This window comes from Rana temporaria, chromosome 2, assembly GCF_905171775.1.
Source record: "Rana temporaria chromosome 2, aRanTem1.1, whole genome shotgun sequence".
Lineage (NCBI taxonomy): Eukaryota > Metazoa > Chordata > Amphibia > Anura > Ranidae > Rana > Rana temporaria.
Window position 1 is genome coordinate 465,645,144 of NC_053490.1, and position 17,864 is coordinate 465,663,007.

The window sequence follows — 17,864 nt, forward strand, 5'->3', positions numbered from 1 at the left end:
CCCCTGTACTGCGCAGGCATGGCGCGCGGCTTGCCGTCTAGAGCTGACTCCGTCTCAGCTCTACATGTTCGGCTATTTTCGGGGGCTCAGTTCAGGTTCGTACTGCGCAAGCGCCTGCGCAGTACAGGGAGGTCCTTATCTGCCGAGGGAACTTTTTCGGCAGGACACTGGGGAACTTTTTCAGCAGGACATACGGTCAGCGTTAAGGCTCATACACACGGTAGGACATCCAACAAAATTTCCCTTGGATTCTTGTCCTAATTGATTTGTCCTGCCACACCCATAGCATACACACAGTCAGACTTTTCTGCAAACTTTTCTAAAAGTTTCCTAACATCATATGTTTTTTTTTGCTCTTTTCTGCTCTTTACCGCCACCCTTTGGTTATTCTGCTATTGTTTTTTGCTTTTAACATTGGTTTTGAGCATTCGTATTTGCACTTTGTCCAAAAGTTGGTTGGATTGCTGTACACACGGTCACACAAAGCACCATCAAACTTTTGTTGCCGAAAAGTTGGTCCGTTCGCAGACCCAACTTTTTGTTGGATGAAACCAGAAAAAGTTGGTCTGATGGAGCGTACACACGGTCGGACAAATTTGAAAAGTTGCAGATTTTGAAGTTGGTTGGCCAAAAGTCCTACCGTGTGTACAGGGCTTTAGACAGTCAATAGCTCAGGGCGGGCGCTACCTATTTACGTCACGTGTATGGAGAAGGACACAAGGGGGAGGCAGGGGCCCCGAGTACATTGCGGGGGCCCTACGCAGCTTGCGCAGCAAGCGTATAGGGCAGATCGGCCCTGGGAATGGCACACACAGAGCGTGCCGTGACTCAGTGGACAGGAAGTGCATATGTTGGAGAAATAATCAAAGAAAAAAGTAAAGAGACTTTTACAGGCAGGGGCCCATGGGCTTGAGCCCAGACAAGCCCAATGGTAAGTCCGGCCCTGGTTGTATTCCCTGCAACTTTATGGTAATGATTGAGAAAAAAAAAATACTGACATTTTAAAATGCAGGTTTCTTTTCTTGCAGACTTGTTCTGGAATCAGATCTAGAAGTGATATTCAAGAGACACATGGAACTCTGACGCTTGGACCTATTGAAGTGCCAGGTACAGTATAACATTTTTATTCCATAATGTTTATTTCTTCTTTTTTGTTAGCAGTTTAATAGGATTCCAGCAAAACACATTATAGGAACTTTCCCCCTGAAATTAATTATAATTCTTGGATGAGCTATGTTAATCTCTGTCTGAAACCCTAAGCATAAAAAAGATTAATAAGCAAATTCTTTCTTTTTATTTTAACAGATGCCGATGTCGGTAAGTAGAAAGATTTACCTTCTTAATATACTGTTGTCAAATGTAGCTTTTTAAGTTTTTCCTAAGGATAAAAAGTATTCCCACTTTTGTTGTAAATTCCCTCTCTGCCCTCTAATACCACAATGTAACCCACTTTCAAAGCGCAAAACCACACTTTTGCGATTGGGTGCGTTGCATTTACTGCAATGCACGCTACTACATCATAGTGCTCTGATGCACATGAGTTGCAGTATTTTGGTTTGCTGAATTGGAAAATATGATGCATGTCTGTTATTTATTCGTCTGTTCCTGTGCATTGAAAGCCCATTCACAATTAATACTTTTTTTTATTATTATTTTCACAGTTGAAGGTGATGGTAAGTATATCATTTTACCTTTTTAACATATAGTTTTAAAATGTTTCCTCATGCCCCGTACACACGGTCATTTTTCGACATGAAAAATCATCGTGTGTGGGCTTCACATCGTTTTTCGGGTTGTAAAAAATTATCATGTGTGGGCTAAAACAAAGTTTTAAACCCGCGCATGCCCAGAAGCGAGTTATGAGACGGGAGTGCTCGTTCAGGTAAAACTACCATTCATAATGGAGTAAGCACAATTATCACGCTGTAACAGACGAAAAAGCGCGAATCGTCTTTTACTAACAAGGAATCAGCTAAAAGCAGCCCAAAGGCGAATAGAACTTCCCCTTCAGAGTGCCGTCATACGTGTTGTACGTCACCGCCCTTTGTTCATCATTTTTTAAAAACGATGGTGTGTGGGCAACATCGTTTTTAATGATGAAGTTGGAAAAACGTTGTTTTTTGGACATGCTGAAAAATGTAGTTTTTTTTCATGCCGAAAAACGATCGTGTGTACGCCGCATCAGAATAAAAAAAGATATCCCTTCCTTGGAAATCCCCTGTCTGCTTTCCAAAATACCACAATGTAACCAACTGTTCGTGTGCATTGGCATCTTACGTTTTATTTTTTTCGTTTTTTTTCCCCACAGATCGTGTTATTGGTAAGTGTAATATTTTACTTTTTAATATATAGTTTTCAAATGTAGCTTTTCATATCTGTTCTCCACAATACCACAATGTAACCCACCTCCTAAGCTCCAGAAAATACTTTTGTGATTGGGTGTGTTGGAGTTACTGTAATGCACCTTAGACGCTTAACCGCATTGTAGTGGCATTTATTTTGAATTGCTCCCCAATGCACTAAGGCAGGGGTCAGCAATCTTTTTCCACTTAAGGGCTGGATTCCATGTATGTGAGTGCATGAAGGGGCGCATTCACCTGCTAATAAATGAAGATAACATTACACAGCCCCTGCACCTCTGGCCCCCTTTACATTACACAGCCCCCGCACCTCTGGCCCCCTTTACATTACACAGCCTCCGCACCTCTGGCCCCCTTTACATTACACAGCCCCCGCACCTCTGGCCCCCTTTACATTACACAGCCCCTGCACCTCTGGCCCCCTTTACATTACACAGCCTCCGCACCTCTGGCCCCCTTTACATTGCACACCCCGCACCTCTAGAACCCTTTACATTACACAGCCCCCCTGCATATTACTCAGCCCCCCTGCCCAGCCCCCCTCCCGCATATTACTCAGCCCCCCCAGCTGAGTAAGCACAGAGGGATGGGGCACTTTAAATTATTATTATTTTTTTATTTATTTTTACACTGTCCCTTCAGAAAAAAAATTCTGATTACTTTTATTGCTGTCAGAAGGAATGTAAACATCCCTTGTGACAGTAGTAGGCAGTGACAGGGACTTTTTATGGAGGGATCTGGGGTCTATAAGACCCCAAATCCCTCCTTTGCACTTAAAAGGATTCAAAACGCTAAGCTAGGCTGTTTTGAATACTGACTTTTTTTTGGGGGGGGCCTTTAAGTCTTCTGTAGATCCGAGACCTGATCAAAGACAATTCCAGCTTCGTTAGGGTCCCTGGGCAGCCGGTGGAGGTGTCGGCTGGTCGCTCGGGCCTCTCAGTGGAACGGGAGAGCCTGGGCAAGCCGTGAAACGCTTCTCAGCCACATCGGTTGTTATCCCAAGAAAGCCACACATCGGCGTGAAGGGGTTAAAATGTCCACGGGCTGGGTGCACGTAAATTCCGTGGGCCAGACATTTAGCGGCGATCCCTGCCGACCCCTGCACTAAGGCAACCAGCTTTGATGCACAAGGGTTGAGGCATTTTGCTGCGCTGCATTGGAAAAGTTGCTGCATGTTTATTTTGTGGTGTGTTCCTGTGTGTTGACAACCCATTGAAAATGAATGAGTAATAAATATATATATATATTTTTTTTTTCCACAGGTCGCAGTGCTGGTAAGTATAACTTTTTACCTTTTTAATATACAGTTTTCAAATGTAGCTTTTTATATTTTTCCAAAGAAAAATAGAATTTTTCTAATTTTTTGGGAAATCTTCTCTCTACAATACCACAATGTAACCCACTTCCCAAGTGCTAAAAAGCACTTTTGTGATTGGATTTGTTGGAGTTACCACATCGCATGTTGCATATGTTACCACATTGTAGTGCTAACTATTTTGAATTGCACCCCAACACGCTACAGCAAAACAGGTCTGACATACATACAGTAGGTTGCAGCATTTTGGTGCTCTGCTTTGGGAAAAACATTGCAAGTTTCCTTTTTTGGTCTGTTCTTGTATTTTTTCGGTCCATTCTAAATTAATGATCTTTCTTAATGCAACCCAGTTTGATGCATGGCACAAAATGCGTTAACTACTGTACGTTACCCTAAGGACAGAAACAGAGAAGATTGTCCTCTGAGAATAGGTGTCACTGGGCAGGTTGACTTTGCAGTTAACACCTAACACACACGAATAGTAGCCATCATCATATGTTTTGATGAAAACACATTGTCCACAGCATCTGCTCTTGCAGTTGAGACCTAATGTATGCAGGGCTGGACTGGGACAAAAATTTGGCCCTGGACTTCATCCAGACCGGCCCACATTAATTTTGCAAGCACACACAAAAGCTGAGCCAGGTTGCGCACTATGAAGTGAGGTGATGGGCAGTGTTCCCCCCCCCGGTCGGCTGGTTGGCGAACCCCGGTGGCCACCCAAGCCCCCCCTCTACTGGCCATTAACCATTCTAATTCTCTTATAGGCAGTACAGCAGTGCTTACATTAATGGCTGCGGGAGCTGCGCAGCCATTACTTTGACAGGCTGTCACTAAAACCGGCCCACTAAGCCATCGGCCCACTGGGAACCTCCTGGTAGTCCCGATGGCCAGTACATGCCTGAATGTATGTGAAACTTGATTCCACAGTCAAAGAGTAACCAGCCAAAGTTTTAAAATGTGGTCACCCTCACAGAAGCAAACACTCTTTATTTTCTGATACAGAGCATTCAGAGACTGAGCTTAATGATTTTAAAATATTGTTTAAAATAAAAAAAGGGAAAAACAATGCAAGAAAATATTTAATGTAAATATTACACAACAGAACAATAGCAACAGTAAAATAAACAAGACTAAAAGTGAAATACTTAAAAGGAAAGTTCTTACCAGATAAAAAAAAAATTATACTCACCTAGTTGGATGCAGCATCGATCTGATGCTGCATCTGCCCTCCCCCCCCCCCACTGATCGCTCAGTTCTCAGTCTTCAGGCTGCAGACAGCTGGTGACTGTCAGTCACCAGCTGTCTGCTCTGCCCCTCCAGTGCTCACTGGAATGCTAGGCTGTGGCGGGAGCAGCTGTCTCAGGTTCTTAGCGGCTCACTGAGAGGCTGAGTCAGCTGCCATTCCGGACATCTGTGTGGATCCCGACCATATGATTGGGATCTTTTCAGAGCCTGGACCGGCTCTGTGACATCATACAAAAACAGAACTATACCCTGGGACTTTAATATATAACTTACATTTTAACATATTTAACTTATATTTTGTGTCTCTGTGACTTCAGCTGAAAATGGGTCACAGGAGTGCAGAACAAACTGCACTCCTATGATCCCTTGGAGAAGTATAGTCAAAAAAGCTTTAGCTATACTTCTCCTTTAAGGCCTCATGTACACTTGAGCGCAAAAAAACCTGTTCTACAGGTGTTTGACTTTTGACTCTAAACGCCCCTCAATGGTAGCCTATGGGCCAGATTCACAAAGAGTTACGCCGGCGTATCAGTAGATACGCCAACGTAACTGCGAATCTAAGCCCGTCGTATGTCTAAATGTATTCTCAAACTGAGATACACTTAAACATGCCTAAGATACGACGGCCTGCGCTGTCGTATCTTAGGGTGCAACTACGCCGTTTCCGTAAACGATACGCGGCGTAAAGATAAACATGCCCCCTAGGTGGCATATCCTATGTTAAGTATGGCCGTCGTTCCCGCGTCGAAATTTTGAAATTTAACGTCGTTTGCGTAACTCTTCCGTGAATAGGTTTGGACGTCAATTACGTTCAGGTCAAAACCAATGACGTCCTTGCGACGTCATTTAGCGTAATGTACGTCGGAAAATGTTAGGGACGGCGCATGCGCATTAGGTTCGGCGCGGGAACGCGCCTAATTTAAATGATCTACGCCCCCTACCTGGCTGATTTGAATTACGCGGGCTTGCGCCGGGGGATTTACGCTATGCCGCCGCAACTTTACAGGCAAGTGCTTTGTGAATCAAGCACTTACCTGTAAAACTTGCGGCGGCGTAGCGTAAATGCGATACATTACGCCGCCGCAGATCTACGTGAATCTGGCCCTATGTGTCCATACACACATAGGCCCAGATTCTCGTATCTCGGCGTAAATCTCCGCGGGCGTAACGTATCTCGTTTACGTTACGCTGCTGCAAGTTTTACGGGCAAGTGCTTTATTCACAAAGCACTTGCCTGTGAAGTTGCGGCGGTGTAGCGTAAATCCTCCGGCGCAAGCCCGCCTAATTCAAATGATCCAGGTAGGGGGCGGGGATCATTTAAATTAGGCGCGTTCCCGCGCCGATCGTACTGCGCATGCGCCGTCCCTAAAATTTCCCGACGTGCATTGCGCAAAATGACGTCGCAAGGACGTCATTGGTTTTGACGTGAACGTAAATGGCGTCCAGCGCCATTCACGGACGACTTACGCAAACAACGTAAATTTTTACATTTCGACATGGGAACGACGGCCATACTTAACATTGGTTGCCCCTCATATAGCAGGGGCAACTTTACGCGTCACAAAGCTAACGTAAACGTCGTATCTTCACTGCGTCAACTGCGCGTACGTTCGGGAATTCACGTATTTTGCTAATTTGCATACTCGATCGTGAAAACGACGGAGGCGACACCTAGCGGCGAGAAAAAAAATTGCATCTAAGATCCGACAGCGTAAGAGCCTTACGCCTGTCGGATCTAATGGTTATCTATGTGTAACTGATTCTAAGAATCAGTCGCATAGATACGACGGCCCAGATTAGGACTTACGACGGCGTACATGGCGCTGCGCCGTCGTAAGCCCTTTCAGAATCTGGGCCATAGGCATTTACAAGAGTTTAGAGGCAGAAAAAAACATCACGTGCGTTCAAGAGAGCACTGTTTTGCCTGAAAAAACGCCTGGCATGTCAAGACTAAGAACTGAGCGACAAAACGCAGCTGATCGCTCAGCTCTCGGTTTTTAGGCTGCATTTCATTTTTTTTTAATTGGCCTTTATGTGGTTGAAAAGGAAGAAGGTTTGTTTTACCTTACTGCATTCTATTTTACCAAAAATGTATTTTTGTTTTGGGAACTTTCCCATCACTTGTGATATTAAATTCACCTCAATAGAGACCCAAACATAAGTAAGAAAAGACTAAAAAATTTGAGACACACCATTTATTTGAATGAACTGCAGAAGTATATAGGACGTTTCCATATTGTTTTTTTTAAGTTGCTGGAATGAAGATATTTAGGTAATGTGTTTAACAATGTCTTATCAATCGTGTATTTTCTATTGATTTACAGGCACAGCTGCAAGATTCAGTATGATTACAGTCCTTGGACTACTGCTGGCTAACATATGTATTGCTTGAAATACACACACAGTGTATTCCTTTAATTACAATGTAAAATGATGATCAAAAAAACTGTTAAGGCATCAGTAAATGCAAAAATAAATCTCTGCCTATAAACAAATAAACTTATAAATACATCTTTGCAATAAATGTGCCTGATAATGTGTGCCTTTTATATATTTTTTAATACATTTATATTAAAATTTATGTTGATCCTGCCAGTCACTTCCTCCTGCTTGTAAGCAGTAGCAACATTTAGGCCCCTTTCACATTGAGGAGTTTTTCAGGCGGTAAAGCGCTAAAAATAGCGCTGCTATCCCGCCTGAAAAACTCCTGCACTGCAGACTCAATGTGAAAGCCCGAGGGCTTTCACACTAAGGCGATGCGCTGGCGGGAGACAAAAAAATCTCCTGTCAGCAGCATCTTTGGAGCGGTGAGAGGAGCGGCATGTATATCGCTCCTTCACCGCTCCTTCCCATTGAAAACAATGGGAACCGCGGCAATACCGCCCGCAATGCGCCTCTATAGAGGCGCATTGCGGGCGGTATTAACTCTTTATCGGCCGCTAGCGGGGGTTAATACCGCACCGCTAGCGGCTGATACCCGCGGCAATTCCGGCGGTATAGCGCCGCTATTTTTAGCGGCGTTATACCGCCACCGCAGCTCCCGCCCCAGTCTGAAAGGGGCCTTAGGCTTTTCTACTTTGCCCTGTCTTGCCACTGTTTGTGTGCATGCTCCAGGTGTCTAAGGCATGCAGTTGACCTCCAGAAGATTTACCCCCCTTCATGACCAGGCAGTGTTTTGCTCTTTAAACAAAAAAAGAGCAACGATTTTGAAATAAAAAACAACAATATTTTTTACTTTCAGCTATAAAATTTATCCAATAAATAAAAACAAAAAAAAATAAAAGTTCCTCATAAATTAAGGTCAATACATATTCTGTTACATATTTTTGGTAATAAAAATCCCAATAAGCGTATAAACTGATTGGTTTGCGCAAAAGTTATAGCGTCTACAAACTATGGGATATTTTTATTTATTTTTTAATAGTGGTGACTTTTAGCAGGACTGCGATATTGCAGCAGACATTCAGACACTGACACTTTTTGGGGACCAGTGACACTAATACAGTGATCAGTACTCAAAATATACACTGTCACTGTACTGACACTGGCAGGGAAGGGGTTAACATCAGAGGCGATCAAAGGGTTAACTGTGTGCCTAGCCTGTATTTTTCTACAGTATAGGAGGTGTGTGATCACAGAGGGAGAAAGCCGATGGCAGCGCGCATGCGTACCCCCTACCCAGTAGAGCTAGATCTCGAATATATTTGTGATCTGGCGCAGAGGTGTCGCCCTGTAGCTGTAAAACTGCTATGGGACAGCCCTTAAGTGGTTAACCTCCTGTCCCATAACCAAGCCCTCACCAATGTGATTGACAGTGGCTTCTGTGGGTCTTGTGCAGTCTCTACCCCCTGCTCTCCAAATAGCGTTGCCATCTCATCCCTTTAAACCCAAACACATATTAAGTACACAGGTTCTGAGGCTAATTTAATGCAGATAAGGCACCAAGTGAGTTTAATTACCACCTTAATCAGCCACACAACCTGTGTAATTAATATGTGTTTGGTTTTAAAGGGATGAGGTGGCAACCCCATCTCCAAACAGCAGGGACAGAGGGAAATCAGTGGTAACTTGGCCATAGATAAAAGGCTTAGGGCCCTTTCACACGGGGCGGATCAGTAATGATCCGCCTCCGTGTGTCCGTCAAGCGCAGCGGGGATCCTCCGTAAAATCCCCACTGAGCCATCGGCTGACAGGGCGGTCCCCGCACACTGTGCAGGGACCGCCCTGTCTTTCCTCCGCTCTCCCCTATGGGGGGATCGGATGAACACGAACCGTATGTCCGTGTTCACCCGATCCGATCCATCAGACGGAAGAAAAATAGGATTCTCTTCCATCTGAAAAATCAGATCTTTGCGGAGGCGGGTGATTACGGGTGTCAGCGGATGGTCATCCGCTTACACCCGCAATCACATAGGGACCGATGTATGTCCCGTTTTCATCCGCAACGGATGGATGAAAATGCGGACATGCGGTCCGCATGTCTGAAAGGGGCCTTAAGCCTTAAGCCCTGGTTCACACTGATGCGATGCACCAATTCCTGTGTGTTTCCCGCACCACATAGCAATCGCATTGTATTCATGCAATCTGCAGCGGGTGTCAATTAAAAGTTTAAGACCCCCCAAAAGCAGCTTGCAAAACTCAGGTCACATGGGTACGAACACCCATCTGATCTGGTTCCAGTGCGTACAACAAAAAGCTGCCAGCACCTTTTTCATGCAGATGCGGTGCAATTTAAGCCATTAAAATGAATGGGCTCAAATCGCACCATACAGAATCGCATGTGATGTGCCCAGAAATGCAGTGTGATTCCTGTGCGAATGTGACAGTGTGAACCGGGGCTTAAGGCGAAAGCCTCGTACACACGGTACGATTGTTGGCCAACCGAGCATCTGATTTTTGTCAAAAGGGCGTGTGCCAGGATATTGTCTTGCATGCTAACGGTACACAATTGTCGTGCCACAAACTCGAACGTAGTGACGTACTACGAGGAATTTCAGCTCTTGAGCGCCACCCTTTGGGCCCCTTCTGCTAATTTTGTGTTTGGTGAGCATTGATTCCGGGCATGCGTGTTTGTACTTTTGACTTTTGTGTGACTGATTTGTGTACTGACCATACGAAAATCTGACAACAAACGTTGTCCGCCAAAAATTTACTAGCCTGTCATCCAACATTTGTTGGCTGAAAGTTAGACAACAGTTGTCAAAAGGAGCGTACTAATGGTCAGATTTTAGGACAACAGTTTGTCAACAGACAATCCCCTGCCAACAATCGTATTGTGTGTACGAGGCTTAAGGTGACTGTGTTGGATTTCAATGATTGAAAATGAGGTGAAATCCTTAGTGATGGCACAAGGTGTGTTTTTATTTGTTTGACTGGCTTTGTATTCACAAACACTTTAGGAGTTCACTGCCCTGTTCACACCATGAAAAGTGTGTTGGTGTTCACAGCACACAAGAATGCATAATGCCACTCATCAGCATGTCACAATGTTAATTTGTTTTACTTTAAATAAATTACATTTATTGCAGTGTTTTTTTTTATAATTAAACACTAAAAATAAAAAAAAACACTTGCGCCACAGAGAGATTGTTATGTATAGAAACAATGAAGTCATATGCAGCGGCTATTTATATGGTACACATACCAATAATATCAATGAATGTGAGAAAACTGCGCTATCGTGTCACGGTGAGGAAGAAGGGGGAAATGCTGATGTAAACAAGCATTTCCCCAGTCTTCCTAGTGACAGGACAGTGTACACAGCTTCCTGTAATCTGAAGCTGTGATCACTGTCGTGTCACACATAGCCCATCCCCCCTACAGTTAGAACACATCCCTAGGCACAATTAAACCCTTCAGTGCCACCTAGTGGTTAACCCCTTCTCTGCCAGTGTAATTTTCACAGTAATCAGTGCTTTTTTATAGCACTAATCGCTGTAAAAAATAACAATGGTCCCAAAAATGTGTCCAATGTGTCCGCCACAAAGTTGCAGTCACGATAAAACTGAGGGAAAAAAAAATTATATATTTTTTTGGGGATATTTATTATAGCAAAAAGTTGCTCTATTTTTGTTTATAGCGCAAAAATAAAAACTGCAGAGGTGATCAAATACCACCAAAAGAAAGCTCTATTTGTGGGGAAAAAAGGACGTCAATTTTGTTTGGAAGCCACGTCGCACGACCGCACAATTGTCAGTTAAAGCGACGCAGTGCCGAATCGCAAAAAGTGGCCTGGTCTTTGACCAGCAAAATGGTCCAGGGCTTAAGTGGTTAAATAAAAAAAAATTATCTATAGAAATAATTTCCCTATCAGATCATGGCCCGGTAATAATGAAGATAGCAGAAACTCAGAACAGGACAGGTACTTGGAGGTTTAATGAGGAACTGATGCAAGATAAGTAGAAGATAAAATAAAGGAGTTACAACTATATTTCTTGTTGAATAAAACCCCAGAGATGTCAGAGGCCGCGATATGGGAAGCACATAAGGCCTACATTAGAGGTATATTCATTTTTATCAGAGCTAAAAAAAAAGCGAGAAAGGACAAGTAATATGAGAATATTAATAACAGAAATACATGAGTTAGAACAAGAACATAAAAAGACAGCAACACTGCGTTTTGGGAACATTAAACTGCTGGGGACACTAGTATAGATCTGATAGATATTGATCTGTTCAGACACTATACTACTAAGGGAGGTGTATGGTGCGTGCAAGGGTGTTAGAGCTACTGCCACTAATCTGACGCTGCCTGGGGCGACGCAGACCCTAACTGTCACTAAAACCTAACTGATATCACACGCCAGGTGATCAGCGGGGTTAAACCTTTATTAGGTAATATACGGCAGGTACCCTGACGCTAAAATAAATAACTAGCTAACCAGCGTCCCCCGTGACACTAATACGTTGATCACTGGTGAAGGGGGGGGGCAGGGTGATCAAGGGGTTAAACCTTTATTAGGGAGTTAGGGGGGTCCCTAGACCTATCTGAACCTACCACTAACTACCCTAACACTGGTTTTTGTCACTAATGACACCAGTACAGTGATCAAAAAATAATAATATGAACACTGCACTGGGTGACACAGTAACAGGGGGTGAAGGGGTTAACTGGGGGGGGGTGATCGGGGGGTGAAAAATGTACCTACATGTACTGGTGTCAGTGTAGTGTTGGTGCACTTACTCTGAGATGTCTTCTCTCCTCTCTCGGAAACGAAAAGACATCCACGAGGAGAGATGACATCACTTCCCCTACCTGTGTTTACACTTACACAGGCAGGGGCAGCATTCCATTAACCAGGACCGATCACCAGGTCCAGGCCATAAATCATTGGCCTGGACCTGGAGACTGACTGGTTCCAAAGCGAATCCGATCGACGACGCCTCCTAGGGGGCGCGTGCCCGAAGTACAGCTACGACGCTTCGCCCAAACGGACCAACCTGCTACAGTATAACTGCGGCGGGTGGTCCGGAACTGGTTAAACAAAGTTCTGAGAGCCGGTCACAGCTTAACTGTGGATAGTAATACAATAGAAATTAATTATAAACGTCTGGCCAGGTGGTATATATCTGCCATTAAAGTACAAAAATACCAATCGGAGAAACTCCTCATTGTGCTGGAGGGGGGACAACCTGAAAGGTACTATGGCACATACTGTATATGGTCAGAATGCCCAAAGATACAGGACTATTGGCAGAAAGTATGACAATACATAGGGAGATCACAGAAATGGATATTACCGACCCGTGACATTATCTATTCCATAATACATTAAAACAATATAAGAATACAATAGTGCCATATTTGATGAACGCAGCAAAAGGTACAATACCAAAAAAATGGTTAGACCCTGAAAGTCCATGATGAGGGAATGGTTTAAAAGAATTGAATATATATTCTCCATCATTTGAGAAAGTGTAGAGTTCAAGAGAACACGTTAATATACGGAACTATGCTGCCTGGTATGGTTCAAGAGGGGGGGGGGGTGCTCGCTTGTCCCCCCCTTTCCTGGCATGCCAGGCTGCTTGCTCAGATAAGAGTCTGGTATAGATCTTGTGGGGGACCCCATGCCAATTTCTTCATCAAGACCCCACACCACAATTAAAAAAACAAAACGGATCTGTTAAAAAAAAAACAAAAAAAAAACGGCGTGGGTTCCCCCCCCCCCAAATCCATAACAGACCCTTATTTGAGGTCAGGAAAGGAAGGAGGGGACCCCCCCCCCTGACACTGGACCATATGGGGCAGGGGTGATGTCCCCAGATAGCAAAACACCATGTCTATATAAGAACCGGCAGACATCAGAGATGACACAAAGGCAGGAGCCAGGGTCAGCAGAGGACTGGAATAGAACACAGCATCGGAGGGAGAAGACAGCAGTGGAAGAGAAGACCAAAAGAAAAACACAGTGGTGGTGGTGGAACCAGAGAAAGAAGCTAAAGGACTTGTCAAAAACTGCCAAAACTTGTTTTTATTTTTACTACACTTTTTTTAAGGGGTGAATAGGTAGGGGTACAATGTACTCCATACTCATTCACACAGGGGGGTGGGATTCTGGGGGCCCAGATGTTAAAGGGCTTCCAGATTCCGATAACCCTCCTGCCCGCAGACCCCCCACAACCACCTCCCGAAGGATCTGGTATGGATTAGGGGGGGGGGGGCACACATTTTTTTTTTGGTGGGGCTTTCCCCTCAAGATCCTCAGAGCACAAGTTGCACCACAAGTCGGATCAGTTAAGATGATGATTCCGACTTCCATTCAAATCAATGGGCTATAATCGTGCACAGGTTGGACCAAAGTAGTGCAGCAAGCATTTTCAAAGTCAGACCGACAAAAGTCGGACCAGTTAAGACGGCTCTCATAGGGAACCATTCGTTTTGACATATCATGCGTCTTGTGCCCTGGAAGTCGGAGTACATCTCGGACCAGTGTGAACTGGCTCTTAGTTCTACTTTATGTAATTATTTTGGGAAACGATTAAATGGATTGGATTAGTTCTGCCTAAAGACCTGGGGCTAGATTCACAGTTGAAATACGCCGGCGTATCTACTGATACTCCGGCATATTTTCAAATTTGCCGCGTCGTAGCGTTGTTTTGAATCCTCAAAACAAGTTACGACGGCTTTAGGCTTCGATTCGACAGGCGTACGGCTTCGTACGCCTTCGGATCGTAGGTGTAATACTCCGGCGCCCGCTGGGTGGAGTTTGCGTCGTTTTCCGCGTCGGGTATGCAAATTAGCTGTTTACGGCGATCCACGAAGGTACGCGCGTTCGTCGCATTCTCTTACGTCGTCGCTAGTCGGCTTTTCCCGTCGTAAAGTTGTGAGTCCTATTTAATGGCTTATATTTAGACCAGCCATGTTAAAGTATGGCCGTCGTTCCCGCGTCAAATTTTACATTTTTTGTTTGTTTGCGTAAGACGTCCGGGAATACGAAAGGACGTAACGCACGTCGCCGTTCAAAAAACACGTCGGGGCGCCGTAATTTCGCGCAAAGCACGGCGGGAAATTTCCTAATGGAGCATGCGCAGAACGTTCGGCGCGGGAACGCGCCTAATTTAAATGGTACACGCCCCATTTGAATTAGGCGGGCTTGCGCCGGGCGGATTTACGTTACGCCGCCGCAAGTTTACAGGCAAGTGCTATGTGAATCAAGCACTTACGCTTAAAACTTGCGGCGGTGTAACGTTAACGGGATACGTTACGCCACCGTAAAAGTACCTGAATCTAGCCCCTGGTTGGAATTCCAGCCCTGGGATCTACTCCTTTCACCACTTGCCAACCGGTCGGTTCTATTGCACAAAATGATGTACCTGATTGCACTGATTGACCAGAGGGGGAGCCAATCAACTGGTCTCACGGATGCCCGCCGGCCACCTGCGATCGCTCCCCAGAGACACAGAACGGCAATCTGCCAATGTAAACAAGGCAGAATCGCTGTCCTGACAGGAATGAAATGAGTGATCTTGTGTTCCTGCTAAGCAAGATGGAACACGGACCTCTCTGTTCATCCAGTGAGTCTATACCCCACACAGTTAGAAAGCATCCCCTAGGGATGTTAACCCCTTCCAGTGGCGGCTGGTGCTCACTATTTTTTTGGGGGCGGCACAAACTAACACCAACACCCATCCCCACGGGAAATGGATGGTGGCAGACACCCAACACACCCCCACCCACACGGGAGACACGGACGGCGGTGATTACCACATTATATTTATTCGCTATTGTCACACAAGTGGGTGAGCTCGTCGCCCCGAGCCCTCCCTTTTTTTAAGTCTCTGGCCTCTGGCTCGAATCACGTGCTTAAAAAGAAAAAAAATACCCCATTGGAATCCATGCATCCTGCGCCCCGCATGTAGATTAGAGGGCCAGACGCATAGATGGGGGGCACCCCTTATGGAGCGGCCGCCACTGACCCCTTCCAAGCCAGTGTCTTTAGTACAGTGACAGTGCATATTTTTAGCACTGATTACTATAATAATGTGACAGGTTCCCACAAAAGTGTCAAAAATGTCAGTAAGGTGTCGCAGTCCCGACAAATCGCTGATCACCGCCATAGCTCCCAACTGTCCCTGATTTCGAGGGACTGTCCCTGATTTGGAGCAATGTCCCTCTGTCCCTCATGCCTCCTCATTTGTCCCTCATTTTGGTCAGATCTATATAGATGTATAAAAAAAATCACTTTTTATCTATCAAAAAGTGTTTTCCAGCCCTAAACCTTTCATCTGATTTCTAAATTGCTGTATTTGTAAATTCCAAAAGCCAATATAAAGGAATAGTAGTGGTAAAAAAAAAGCAATCTTGTTTTTTGTACAATTCTCCTTTAAGGGGCGTGGCAAAGGGTGTGTCTGCATACTTTTGCTGATAGGTGTCCAGCACTTTTTGCGATTCGGGACTGCGCCGCTTTAACTGACAATTGCGCGGTCGTGCGACGTGGCTCCCAAACATAATTGGCGTCCTTTTTTCCCCACAAATAGAGCTTTCTTTTGGTGTTATTTGATCACCTCTGCGGTTTTTATTTTTTGCGCTATAAACAAAAATAGAGCGCCAATTTTGAAAAAAATGAATATTTTTTACTTTTTGCTATAATAAATATCCCCCAAAAATATATAAAAAAAAAATGTTTTTCCTCAGTTTAGGCCGATACGTATTTTTCTACATATTTTTCATTAAAAAAAATCGCAATAGGCGTTTATTGATTGGTTTGCGCAAAAGTTATAGCGTTTACAAAATAGGGGGTATTTTTATGGCATTTTTATTAATATATTTTTTTTACTAGTAATGGCGGCGATTTTTTTTCGTTACTGCGACATTATGGCGGACACTTCGGACACTTTTGACACATTTTTGGGACCATTGGCATTTTTATAGCGATCAGTGCTATAAAAATGCATTGGATTACTATAAAAATGCCACACAGTTTACACACACAGCTCCCGGTCCCCGCTCTGTAACGAGCAATCGCCGGGCACACGAACGGGAGTCGGGAGCAAGCGGCCTAGTGGCCGCTCAAAGAGCCGACGTTATACTACGGGCTCTCGCCCAGGAGAGCCGACCTGCCGCCGTAGAATGACGGCGGCTGGTCGGCAAGTAGTTAAAAAGAAAACAATATTTTTTACTTTTTGATATTCCTCCCAATAAAAAAAAAAAAAATGTAAAAAATCGAATTTCTTCACCAATTTAGGCAAATATGTATTCTGCTACATAATTTTGGTAAAAAAATAAAAATAAAAACAATAAGCTTATATTGATTGGTTTGTGCATCTACAAACTATGGTATACTTTTATGACATTTGTATTATTATTTTTTACTAGTAATGGCAGTAATCATACCTCCCAACTTTTTGAGAGGGCACTGAGGGACACCTATCAGCAAAAGTATGCAGACACACCCTTTGCCACGCCCCTTAAAGGAGAATTGTACAAAAAACAAGATTGCTTTTTTTTTACCACTACTATTCCTTTATATTGGCTTTTGGAATTTACAAATACAGCAATTTAGAAATCAGATGAAAGGTTTAGGGCTGGAAAACACTTTTTGATAGATAAAAAGTGATTTTTTTTATACATCTATATAGATCTGACCAAAATGAGGGACAAATGAGGAGGCATGAGGGACAGAGGGACATTGCTCCAAATCAGGGACAGTCCCTCGAAATCAGGGACAGTTGGGAGCTATGGCGGTGATCAGCGATTTTTATAGTAATCCAATGCATTTTTATAGCACTGATCGCTATAAAAATGCCAATGGTCCCAAAAATGTGTCAAAAGTGTCCGAAGTGTCCGCCATAATGTCGCAGTAACGAAAAAAAATCGCCGCCATTACTAGTAAAAAAAATATATTAATAAAAATGCCATAAAAATACCCCCTATTTTGTAAACGCTATAACTTTTGCGCAAACCAATCAATAAACGCCTATTGCGATTTTTTTTAATGAAAAATATGTAGAAAAATACGTATCGGCCTAAACTGAGGAAAAACATTTTTTTTTTATATATTTTTGGGGGATATTTATTATAGCAAAAAGTAAAAAATATTCATTTTTTTCAAAATTGGCGCTCTATTTTTGTTTATAGCGCAAAAAATAAAAACCGCAGAGGTGATCAAATAACACCAAAAGAAAGCTCTATTTGTGGGGAAAAAAGGACGCCAATTATGTTTGGGAGCCACGTCGCACGACCGCGCAATTGTCAGTTAAAGCGGCGCAGTCCCGAATCGCAAAAAGTGCTCTGGTCTTTGGGCAGCAATATGGTCCGGGGGTTAAGTGGTTAAAATTGTCTGCCTTTTTTTGTTTATAGTGCAAAAGATAAAAACGGCAGAAGGGTTCAAATACCACAAAAAAATAAAAAAAGAAGCTCTATTTGTGGGAATAAAAAGGACATACAATTTATTTGTGTACATCCGTCACCATGGTAACCACAACTTTTCTATAATTGGTTC

The 17,864-nt window shown here is 43.8% G+C and overlaps 1 protein-coding gene across 1 annotated transcript in view; it reads left to right on the forward strand.

Moving 5' to 3' along the window:
* The window catches only part of LOC120927764 (uromodulin-like), a 37,675-nt gene extending 30,241 nt beyond the window's left edge, over window positions 1–7,434 (forward strand). The window contains exons 8-13 of the mRNA XM_040338664.1: window positions 1,029–1,107; window positions 1,306–1,317; window positions 1,662–1,673; window positions 2,309–2,320; window positions 3,623–3,634; window positions 7,248–7,434. Of these exons, the coding sequence (XP_040194598.1) occupies window positions 1,029–1,107; window positions 1,306–1,317; window positions 1,662–1,673; window positions 2,309–2,320; window positions 3,623–3,634; window positions 7,248–7,315 (195 nt within the window). The 3' untranslated portion in view covers window positions 7,316–7,434. The remainder of the gene's footprint in view (window positions 1–1,028; window positions 1,108–1,305; window positions 1,318–1,661; window positions 1,674–2,308; window positions 2,321–3,622; window positions 3,635–7,247) is intronic.
* The last annotated feature ends 10,430 nt before the right edge of the window (window positions 7,435–17,864 follow it).